Source organism: Orbicella franksi, chromosome 5 (assembly GCF_964199315.1).
Source record: "Orbicella franksi chromosome 5, jaOrbFran1.1, whole genome shotgun sequence".
NCBI lineage: Eukaryota > Metazoa > Cnidaria > Anthozoa > Scleractinia > Merulinidae > Orbicella > Orbicella franksi.
The window spans coordinates 20951489-20963822 of NC_138149.1; the positions used below are offsets into that span (position 1 = coordinate 20951489).

General features: G+C 39.0%; 1 protein-coding gene across 1 annotated transcript; it reads right to left on the reverse strand.

Moving 5' to 3' along the window:
- Positions 1 to 900: 900 nt before the first annotated feature.
- On the reverse strand, positions 901 to 11656 carry LOC145487027 (uncharacterized). The gene is made up of 8 exons (XM_081465736.1): positions 10620 to 11656; positions 10122 to 10267; positions 8989 to 9244; positions 7805 to 8049; positions 7249 to 7354; positions 6376 to 6516; positions 5317 to 5472; positions 901 to 4593 (listed from the first exon to the last, which is right to left on the reverse strand). Exons 1-8 carry the CDS (start codon positions 10695 to 10697, stop codon positions 4273 to 4275), a joined length of 1449 nt encoding a protein of 482 aa, XP_081321862.1. The 5' UTR covers positions 10698 to 11656; the 3' UTR covers positions 901 to 4272.
- Positions 11657 to 12334: the final 678 nt, after the last annotated feature.

Below are 12334 nucleotides of genomic sequence, written 5' to 3' on the forward strand. Positions count from 1 at the left end.
GGTGTGCAGCCCACTTCCTAGAACCCTTACCCTGTTCATGACCAAAATCCGCGATTTTCCTACCCTATTTGTAACCTGGACAAGAATTGGATACCCTATTTATGACCATTGCGGCTGGCACAATTGCCCTAAACATAAGTTATGAAGGGCTTTTGTTGACGGCCTTATTGATAATGATGAAAAAGTAGCTTCTTCGAAGAACCATACCCAATTCAAGACTATAGTGCTAAAACCATACCCTATTTAAGGCTAAAATGGCCAAAATCGATACCCTATTTATGACCAAAACGGCTGAAAACCTCTACCCTTTGGGGCCGCACATACCTATATAGCCCATATAAGGGAGTACCCCCTCTCCCCGGGACGGTCGTGGACCTTCCAACATAAATCTTGCCATCTTTGTTTGCTCCTTTAATGTTTGCCGGGCTTCTTAACCATTCTCCTCTATTAACTATGAGTTGATGTATTTATATTCTGTATCATTATCTGCCGTAAGTGCTCGTTTAACGTGGTGTAAGCTTATCTGTTAGCATCAACTTCCTGCAAGATTTGTTATTGGCTTTTATGTAGTATCTTATGACGCATGTAAGGTTTTGTTAAGCTCTATTAACTTCACGAGCGTTCTTTAACTTAACATCAATAGTATTAGTTCTGTGTTGCCATGGGTCTGTTTAGTAACTGAAAAAGGATGACGTCAAAATCTGGGAGAACAAGAAACGGTGGCACACGAGACAATAACAGATTGTGTCACTGTGGTTCTTACCACATTTTGACGTTTTTTCTGATCAGTTACTGAACAGACACACGGCAACATGGAAACTATACGTTTTGTATAATAAAGAAACAAAATATACTATGTTAATTTTTTTTTGTTATTTTTTTGTCATTTTTTTTAAGAGCACTCACACTATTTACAATACTACAACAACTACAAATACTAAAACATTACTTATAAACATAACGTACTAATTAAGCCGTATAAATTATTACTTACAATAACACTACATAACTTACAATACTAGCTTAAACATACTGAACAATACATTTATGTTAAAATACAATCACAAAGGCAATAGAAAGTTACAAAGGAAGCGATTCAATAAATAGTTAGAATACAGTTATTGTTTACACAGGACAAATTGTCCCCCATTTTTTAATAAATTAATCTAAAGTTTTGTTCTTAGTGCAGATATATTTTTCCGTCTCAAATTTAATTTTGATCTTCATCTTAAACCCAGCTAAGCTTGGAAGTATTTGAGATCTTCTGCAATCCCATAGATATAGTTTGGCTATCAACAAGAAATAATTTAGTAAGGGGCATTCTGAAGTTATAATGCCTATTAATACATCTCGCAAGCTTAGATGAACAAATTCTTTTGATAAAGAGTAAAAGTAAAATTCAAAATCTTTCCAGAAAAGCTTTGAGTATACGTAGTTAAAAAGAAGGTGCAATAGGGTTTCTGGTTCAGACTTACAAAAAGAGCATTTATCGTCTGTAATGTATCCTATCTTATGTAATTTGCTATTGGTATATAGAATAAAGTTAAGGACCTTATATTGAAAGGCCTTAACATAAGCCTCAGAACACCCAATATGCGGCAGAAGAAACACTTTTTTAATTGATCCCCATTTAAATTAAAATCGCGTTTCAGAACTAAGGAACTATTAGAAAATTGTGCTTTTTACTTATTAACATTGTGTAATAGTCTTGATTTTTTTCATGAGAATATCAAAAACATTGTTTTCAATAATCAAAGAGGGTGGCATTGTTAAAAAGGTGCGATTATTTGTTTTGGATTTTGAAATTAAGTGGGACAGTACGGCATGTCTGAGACCTGCCCATACCAAAATATTTGATTTTTCATCTTCTTCGTAACAATAGTACAGGACTCTGTAACATTTAAATCAAATCGAAGGTCAGTTACACGCGTAATACCAGATTCGAAAAATGTCTTATAGAATATTGGTTTATTATCTATACGAATGTCTTTGTTATTCCATATTATATTGTGCCACGGTTTCTCTGCAGAGAACTCGTCTCGAAAATCCGCCCACCACTGAAGCAACTCGGTATAAAATTGAGAAGAGATTGTGAGATCCTTTATATTATTATTGCAATGAAATAAGAAAGGGCCGCCAAAACTTTTTAGTATGTGATGTAAGTAATTTTTCCATGTGCCGTCATTTTTGCTGAAAATTCTCTTTAGCCAGGCTAGTCGTAAGGATTTAATCATTGTTTCTAAATCAATCATTTTCAGTCCACTCTTTTCATAATCATATATTACAGACAAACGTGTGACTTTGTCTACGCCTTTCCATAGAAATTTAAAAATCAATCGGTTCAGTTCTTGGATAACTCCCTTGGGGGTAGTTAATAATGACGATACATAGACAAATTTTGGGACAATCAGGGATTTTATTATTGTAACCTTTCCATAGAGGGAGAGACCTCTTGCAGACCAAATATTTCTAAGTTTCTTAACACTGTCCAGGTTTTCTATGAAGTTTTTTTCGTGTAGTAATTTCTGATCATAAGAGTAATAAACCCCTAGGGCTTTAATTGGTTTATTTGTCCAAGAGTTTCGTTTTATTTTCTCTTGAAGATCCAATCCACATTCCTTCAGTTTTGGTGGGATTAACCTCTAAACCTGAGAGCTTCTTAAAATCGTCGAGCAGCCTGAAAAGAGTTTGAGCCGAGTTAATGTCCGAGAGAACTGCCGTTGTGTCGTCTCCGTATTGGAGTAACTTTGTTTCTTTCTTGCCAATAGTGATGCCTTTTATCGTTGAATTTTGTCTAATTGCAATAGCCAAGGTTTCAGCGGCCACCACAAAGAGATAGGGAGAAAGTGGATCTCCTTGCCTAACTCCTCGTTTAATTGTGAAGTAATTAGAGGTGATGCCATTGTTAATAACGCAGCTTTGTATATTTTTATAAAAAGTCATTACCCAACGAATAAAATTTGGACCAAAATTAAATGATTCTAAACATCTTTGAAGAAAATTAAGTTCCAAACTATCAAAGGCCTTCCGGAAGTCAATGAAGATCAACAAACCGGGAATATCTTGTTTGGCTGTTAAGTCCATTATGTCGAAAATTGATCGTACTGTTTCACCGATATAGCGATCTTTTATATGTTATATGTTAATGACATCATCTATACGTCTGTCTATCAAATGATAATAAGTAAGAGCCAATCAAAATGCAAGAATAATTCGACATATTACAATGTATGTCAAGATAGATTTTTAATGCTAGTATAAATATTCCTCAATTATTTAAGCTCAACCTATAAACAATAATGTACATTGCACCCACTTATACTAGATACTACCTATTGCAGAATTTTCTTTCACAAAAAAACCCTAGATTCTTAGAGAGGTACACACGTACCTCAAACTTTCACGATAACTACAACCACTGTAAGAAACTGGGATCTTGCCAAGCTATTTATCAACTTGAAGCTGATAAGGGTAAATTAACTTCTGTAACAAGCTAGTGAAACTAATTTTTTCAAGTATTAGCCTTTCAAAACTTTGCTCTAAGAATTTGTCACTTTGCACTTATAACTGCCCTTGCTCTGACAAGGATCTAACATTCAAAACATCAGCTTCTCAAACTCTCTAAGTGGTTAATTTTCGTTTGTTATTTTCAGGGTTATGAATAGCTCAGTGTTTCACTTGCCAAGCAGTTTCTTTAGGAACCAATGCCTTTCCTGCTAAGTTCTACGCATGATGGCATCATTTTTGGTATAACTTGCACATATGAAATATAATGCTAACAAATTACCGGAGAGAACTGGTTCCAAGAACAGCAAATTAACTGAAAGATTTGGTTTGCTGAAAATGTTTACCCATGATGGGAAACTGGAAATATATATATTGTGAGATTTTTTTAATTTTCTTACCATTTAGAATAAGAAGTCTACCTGTACCCCATAATTTCCACTGAAATTCTTAGACAATTACCTTTCCATGATTTGCTTTCCAATCAAAATTTCTGAGATTTTTGGTCAATCGTAAACAGCTTGGTTTCATAGTCTCAATTTGCTATAGGGCAAGTAGTTTCAAAACAAATTAAACTGTAAGTTACATTGTATGGCAGACAGGTGAAACACATAGTCAGCTATCAACATCTACACAATAGTTCCTAAATTAGTCGTTAGATCTAAAGCTGAAAATCTATCCTCTCTTTAAATGGGATCCTTCAGACTAAACTTTAACGATGACATTTCCTGAGTAAACCTGGATTAAACCATCCAACAGCTTAAAATTTTACTTCAAGGCTTCCAGTTTAAATTCTACACACGGATAGCAAAATGGTCCAACGTTCTGTACTGGCACACTGTCATCATCACCTGTGACTTTGGTTTCCAAGGTAACCGTGCAGTGTTTCAAAAATACAATCAGTAGAACTTTCATGAAGGTATCAGCCACCCGATATCCCATACACCTTCGCGGGCCAATACCAAAGCGACACAAGCTTTTGCGCATGTTCGGTGTTTCGTTGTCGAATCGCCGGGGATTGAAAGTTTCGGTCTCGCCCCAGACTCCCATGTTGCTGTTTACTGCACTGTTGTCAATGGATACTTCAACCTGAAAAAAGAATGTTGAAACGACCTTGTAAGCCTAATTTGGCCTTACGAAAAAACAGAATACCTTATTTGTCTCACTGCACGGAACACAAATTTAAGAAAGTCCTGTTATATAGAAATGTTAACGGACTGAAGATGAGGGCAAGAGACGTTTATTTCAAAGAGGGACGATCATAAACGACATTAACGAGCAGTCAGATTTTGATCTTACGACTGAAAGGGTTTAAGAAAATAGATTAAATTTCTGCATTTAACAACCGGTTGTTTTTGTAACTGGAACCGGAAATTTATCCATGATGGATTCCCCAAACCATGAGAACATCAGTGAACAATGTTACTAGAGATAGGAGAAGAAACCGGACCAGCAAAGTCAATGTTTGTACCCGGATATATGAACTGAATCAGTGCTTGTTCCATTTGATATAAACTGAAAAAGACATTACTTTAAACTTTCACTGTTCCAGGGGTTTCATTAACGTTTTCAACAGGAGGGCAACTGGTTTTCACAGGCAGGCAAAACTTTTTAAACTGAACACTTCTTTGTAAGAAAAACTTTCCTCTAGATTGTCGAACCAGCCGGGCAAAATCTTTGTCACACCCGGTCAATTTTCCCGGTGTCCGGCCCTGAATGAAACCCCTGCTGTTCTCCAGGTTAATTTCACATTTCTAAGCTCTAATTTAGTATTTGGCTCTACGTTACCATAAAACCCTGTAAAGCTCTTACCCCTGGGGGACTGTGAAAATCTCCGATCGCCATTGGACAAGTAACATATTCCGGGGTGCTGATAACCATCACGGGCCGTTTTCTGGCTGATTCCTTCACTACTTTGCCCAAGAAATCCATTCTGCTGAGAAAGTCTAAACTCAATGGTCCTGAAAGCTAGAGGAGAGTGACACGTATGAGACAAGACAACTAGAGTAGTTTCATCGCACGGGAATAATTGACTGGCTTTGATGGTGTTTGATGTGATGAAGCCGTGAATAAAACATCTATTTGAAGGAAATCATGTTCATGCGGAAAACAGACAGTTTTTCTGATCTCTGCAATCTAGAAGTCCGTATGCTTTATAATATTATTTATCAAGTTATCAAGATGCCCGAGGATGGACATAAAAGTCAAATGCATGTAAATTTTGCTATGCCATAAATCCTCGAATTAGCGCCCGGGGTGCTTATTTCAAATATAGGAGAACACGGGGGGCGCTTATTCGAGGGGAGAAGGGTGCTTATTTAATTTTTCCCAAATCGTAGCCTGACATGATCATTTTTTTAATACATCATCTGCGCATAAAAACAACATAAGCTGTTTATTCGATGTTTATCGACATATCAAGCTGATCATAAAGTTTAAATCACGGCACCCGTTGCAATATTTTTTTCCAAACTTAACGAGTTCACAAACTGAAACAATGTACAAATCCAATACTGCACAACGAAAACTATACATCCTTTGTTGTCTCATAAATCGTTCACAAAATGGGGGGCGGGGAAGGGGGCGCTTATTGGAGGTTAAATTTTGGCCGATAGGAGGGCCGCTTATTCGAAGGGGGGTGGGGGGGGGGGCGCCTTATTCGAGGATTTACAATATGTGCTATACCTAGTTGAAGATATGAGATTGGTTGACATTCTATTAGGCAGTGTTCAAATGATTTTAGCCAAATCGGCCAAAGTATCATGTTTAAAATCATAAGTAGCAGGTTGTTAGTAGAGATTGAAAAACAAACAGAACCCAGCAGTCAGGCATCCGGGAGTTTATGCAGTACTAAGATTGTTATTTACTCACTTCTGAAGTTGAGTCCGTAATCTCATCTGTTAGTTCCTTCTGAATGTCTTCATGAAGAGCCACGTGAAACAGAAGCCAGGCAGTGGCACCACACGTGATATCCACATTAGCCAAGGAGGCTTCCTCCAGAGTTTCTTGAAACTAAGACATGAAAAAACCTCCTAAAGTAAGTAAAACCTCCCAGCAAGCTGATCTGATGATCAGCTGGGGTGGGGGCAGATTCACAAAGGTCTCGTAGCTATTGTTAAGAAACAATGCCTAAGATGCATTTTAATTTAGGAGGGCTTCCCAAATGCAATTCCCAGCTTATTAATCTAACCTTGGCGAGATTCAAACCAAAATTAAAAGTACAAGTCGTTTTAAACTTGCTTAGGTGGAGTCGCTCTCAAGCTTAGTTAAACACGCATGTGGAAACACTTAAGCCTGGTTCACACTTGTGAGATAAACATAACACAAGCGAAATAAGCACAAGCACAAGAAAAAGAAACATGTTCCTTTTTTCTTGTGCTTGCGCTTATGCTTATTTCACTTGTGTTATGCTCATCTCACAAGTGTGAACCAGGCCTAAGGCGCACAAAAACAATGCCTCTAAAATCCAGTTGATGTTGCGCTTTGAAATCGAGCGTTTCTATTCAATTACACGAGGGTTTACAGATCACAGGCCTGTAGGCCTAGTATGTAAGTTCATTTCACACTTGCCGGTCAGGGCTAGGGTCCGGAGTAGACTGACTGGACCAAACATGGATAAGGAAAGTAGTTCTAAGCTTACTGAGGTGTGCCACCCCCTCTCCGAGTCTCTTCCCTGGATACAATACCCCGCTGAGATGAAGGTTTGCTACAAATTAGAATGATTGACAATCAAAAGTACATTACCTCTTCTTGTGATAGAGCACCAGGATTTTTAACAAGGGTTTGTTGGATCTTGTAAAAAGCACAGCTTGTGTCTCGCAACTTTCCCTCTAAAAACCGCTCTTCGAAACTAAGGGTAACAAAATCAGAACCCAAGGTGAATACAAAGCTAGATACTTTAGTCACAAATATTTTAATTGTAATTTTATGTGATCGATCTTAAGCCAAGGAAGAGTAAAGTAGTGGAAGATTAATGGAAATCAACACTGTTTTTTATAACCTAAACTGATGGCCGAGAATACTATGTCAATGCTCTAGTTGTCTAGAATGTGTTGTGAGTGTCGATTCTTTCCAATTATTGGGACATACATCCGACCATCGTTCAAACGCGCTTAAAATAATGAACGACAATGAGACGTCTGCTCATTGCAAGTTTCTACCCGACCTGTCAACCTTCAAACTGATTATTATCCACCATGTAACTTCTGCCACAATGAGAGAATTAAATTTGCTGAAAAATAATCAAAAGTTGCCCACACAGCAACAATCTTCAGAACAAAAAAATAGGGAAGTTACTCACCACTTGTTGAACTGTAGCCACCGTCTTTCAAACTCCGTCAATCTCTTGTTTGTATCGGTCGGTAAGTATTTGTAAAATGGAAATTTAACAAAAGGGTTTGTGAAGGTGTCTGCGATGAGAGTGCCCACTAATGCTCTTAGCTCAATTAATTCTTGTAGCTCCTCTTCAGAAACATTTCTCCCGTACGTGAACTTCATTAGCATTCTAAACGTCAGCAGAATTAGGTCATCCATAGTAAATACACCCTGAAGGAAATATAAAGTATTAAAACAATGGCTAGATAAACTATAACCTGATTTATTATATGGCTAGCTCCGTGAGCGGGCAAGATGAATGAAACCCTGCGCTGTGATTGTCTATCCGAGCGGGCAAGATGGAGCTATCTTGCCCGCTCGGGACTACCCGCCGTGCCCCGCAAGAAAAATTTCCCTAACAGCCATATAATAACTCCCTTATTGACCACGCTTGTTCGGTAAAGATGGCTGGATATTGGCCTCGCTCTTTTTTTGCGAAATTATGGACCTTGACTCCGTCTCAGTCCATAACCATGCTAAAAAAAAGAACCTGGCCAATATCTAGCCATTCTGACCTCACACTTGGTCAATAACCTGTATGTATTTTATGGGAGCATTATGTACCAGCATCAAGTCAGTGGCATCACAGCTAATCAATCAATCAATCAATCAATCAATTAGTACGTCAGTCAGTCGTTAATCAGGCAGTCATTCAGTCAGTCATTCACTCAATCGGTCAATCAGTCGGTCAATCAGTCAGTCAGTCAGTCATTCATTCAGTCAGGCAGTCAGTCAGTCAAACAGTCAGTCAGTCTGCCAGTGAGTGAGTCAGTCAGTTAGTCAGTCAGTCAGTCTGCAGTCCACCGGTCTGTCAGTCAGTCAGTTAGTCAGTCAGTCAGTCTGCAGTCCACCAGTCTGTCAGTCAGTCAGTTAGTCAGTCAGTCAGTTAGTCAGTCAGTCATTCAGTCAATGAGTCAGGGAGTCAGTGAGTCGGTCTGTCATTCAGTCAATGAGTCAGTCAGTCAATCAGTCCGTCCGTCCATCGGTCAGACAGTTAGTCAGTCAACCAGTTAGTCAACCAGCATAGATTAACAAGTCACCAAGCAATGGTCAAAAAGCAAACAGCCACAATGCAAGCTATACCATCACTTATGAGTTATTCCATGATACCTCTCTCTCTTCCACGATCAGGCGTAAATACTGTTTGCATTCCTGTTCCATCATATCCACTGACTGTGAAACGCTCTCTGCACTGTAACACCCGTCAAACGTACTGCGTATGCGCTTGTGCGCCTCACCGCTGGCCGTACCAGCTGCGTGACCAAACAGCTGATGAAAAACACTGCCGAGACGGAAGTCCTTCAGCCGCTCATACTTGTGTTGTTTGGCCATAAACTTGACAGCGACTTGCGGATCTGAAATTATGCTATCAAAAATAATAATAATAACAACAACAACAACAACAACAATAACAATAATAATACAACACATAAATACTTCAGATTTTATTTCCCGAAAGAACTATCAACACCGACGTAATCAAGATGGTTATCTCCAACCAACAACAGTATTTAGTCTATGTAGACGTTTCGCACGGGCCAGTGTTATTAAACAGCAAAGTATCAAAATCCCTTTTGTGTCATACCCCCTGAATCACTATCTATCAATTGGCGAAAAACCTGCTTAGTTGTTCTCAGTTTTCAAACGGTTTTCGTCAGTCTTAAAAAGAAAAACTTTGTCTTGGTCAACGTTAATTATCAGTCCCGGGTTATTAGCCGACTATTAGGTAAACGCGCATCTGATTCCCTGGCTTTCTAGTTAAAAAATTAGTTGACGAGGGGCGAACTGAAGTCGATAGGAACCGAGAAACAGCCTTCTGATTGGTTCAGCATAACCCACTGACCGAGCTATTAAACGACTACCAAAACATTTTCCCGAAAACGGAATGTTTATGCCATTTTTGATAGTCCGTTTAGGAACCTCCAACTCGTCGTCAGTAGCCTGGACAGTAGATTGTTTACAACTGAGCGAAAGGAAAAATATATAGGGTTCGTCTTAACTTTCCTTAGATTACGAGAAATCTCTTCTTTTCTCTCTAACATTGGTAGAAGGAACGCGGAATGCGCGAGAAAACTCCTCGCGTTCACGCGATTCTCTCGACTCGCGACCGCACCGCTCGAGATTTTTTGTTTGTCACGAAAGTGCGCGGGTCACGTTCGCGTTGTCACGTTAAGATTGTCGCATTACAATACGTGTACAGTAACAGAAAAATATGAAATACGACTTAATTAATTTGTACTTACAGTTTTGGAGGACCAGGTAAAAATCGTAGCAAGTACATTCCGAATTTCTTCAAGTTTTCATCTTTCATCGCTATGAGTGTCGGAGAAAATTTTTTAAATCCAGTTCCTTTAATTGATTTACCAGTATCATTTTTCCAGAAGTACAACTGAAAGAAAAGTTTTCAAAAGGTCAGTCTTTGGGAACGAGATTGCTTGGGTCATTTTTCTGTTAAGAAACCGGAAAACATTTATTACAAACCAAGACGAGTTCTCTAGCTAAATATTTCTGCAAAGTCTAGTTGTTCGATGTTTTCAAAGCACTTGCCGCTTAATTTGTTTTTATGGCAGCAGGTTAATGAGGGAAAAAGACAACAAGATTTATGATGACCTTGAATCACACAGGGCGGCAGAATGTGTAATCTAACTGCCAAGACTGCTTGCTAGACTTGCTCACATGCAGGCTGTAGAATATGCTACTAAATGGAAAAACCTCGACGAATCCAAACAAGCTCTACTCACTTCTATTATTTTTTTGTAAATCCACAGCATTGAAAGCAATAAGACAGCTAGGACAGCGACGACAAGGCTAGCGATCATGATGAAGCCGGTTAAAACTGAAGTTGAGAAATGTCAGGAAAGCCGAGTTTTGTAATCATTGCAGGGTTTTCAGTTCCCGAAATAACGTGGGTGAGAAGGAGTCACTGCTCTTGAATAATATTTTTCCCTCGACCTAAAATAACCGCTGTACACGCACTAGCGTGCAAGTCATATGACTAGCGTGCAAGTCATACGACTTTCTGTTGACGTCAAATTCAAGGCCTCTACCTTTGCAAGTAATTGAAATCCGCGAGTTGATTTTGCAAGGAAAGCTTCTGTATCGTGGCACTTGACCCCTTGTAGTTGCATGCTATAGTACGATCAAAAATCATGCACTTTTGTAAGTGGACATTGTGGTTGCAGGAGTAATAGGTAATAAAATCACTGAGTGCATAATACAAGCGACACAGTATAGTTACGTGTTCTGTACATTTAGATTTTTCCCTGTTCTCAGCCAGGATGCCGGACTGTTGACGTTAAAATATAGGCACACACAAGGGAACTGGTCCCGCCTTGCCACTAGTCCCTAAAGCAAGTCGCGGGGACAAGTCCCATTGTGTGAACTAATCATTTTTGCTTCAAAATCTAGTCGCAGGGACCAAACTTTGGTCCCTGCTACTAGTCCCACGAATTCCAACCAGTTTGAAATTGAAGTCCCTGCGACTTCTTACTCAAAACGCTTCGTGTGAACTGTTCGTGGGACAAGTTCCAGCGGCCAGTCCCTTCGTGTAAACTCTTCAGGGGACTAGTTGCGGGGACTAGTTGCGTGTGTGCCGACCTTTATTCGCTTTGTTGGTCTTAGGATATGAGCTGATGTTTTTGCTAATAACAGTATGTATGTAATCCTGGTTCAACTTTTGCGACCTGAAAACATTTCAAATTCAAAAAGTTTTTATTTTAGTTGTGCTGAGAAAAATTAAAAAGTGATATAAAATGGCAAATGTTTTGGCAAATTATCTTATTATAGTTCAAAAGGAAATTTCCTCTTAGTGGAAAATAGAAATGAAAATTCAAATGCAAGCTGCTTGTAATTAGTTCTAATGGTTTTTCCTGGAAAGAATAATCCATGTGACCGATTATGGTGATTAGGTGCTAAATGTATCGACACGTCATTCAATAAAACCGGGGATTGTACCTTAGCTCTTTCCAGCCGTTGTAGCTATTGATTGGCCAATTCCTTAAGTGCCGAATGACATAAAAAGAGTCATTGGTAAAGCACTTGCTAGTAATTCCAGCGAGCTCTACATTTCGCGACAACGCTACCTCGCGGCTTTCTACGCAAAAGTATTTCTCCGAGAACAGAAGCTTTTGCCATTGAGTCAAAATGAGCCTCAGTCTTGCTCAAGTTGAAGACAGCATCGTTTTCCAAACAGGCCAGGAAGTGATGGCCAACAATGGCGTTGTGTTGTTTGGGATGAGTCCTGGAAATGCCTGCTTTAAATCCCGTGTCATCAAGGACTGTGTAGAATATCTTGGAAAGGAAAAGAAAAGAATCATTGTGGTCGTGCCTCAGCAACCCGCAGAACACACGTACAGAGCTCTGGGAAGCAAGGATGCTGTCAAACGAACTAAGAAAAATTCCAGTCAGCTCAAATCACACTGCAGGAGAGCTATTGAAAAGGTCAGTAAATCACGCC

Coding starts and splice junctions, on each gene's coding strand:
- LOC145487027 (XM_081465736.1), bottom strand. CDS start 10,697: ATGATCGCTAGCCTTGTCGTCGCTGTCCTAGCTGTCTTATTGCTTTCA. Junction 10,268..10,619: donor TTTACAAAAAAATAATAGAA/GTGAGTAGAGCT, acceptor CTTTTCTTTCAG/TTGTACTTCTGGAAAAATGA. Junction 9,245..10,121: donor TTACCTGGTCCTCCAAAACT/GTAAGTACAAAT, acceptor TATTTTTGATAG/CATAATTTCAGATCCGCAAG.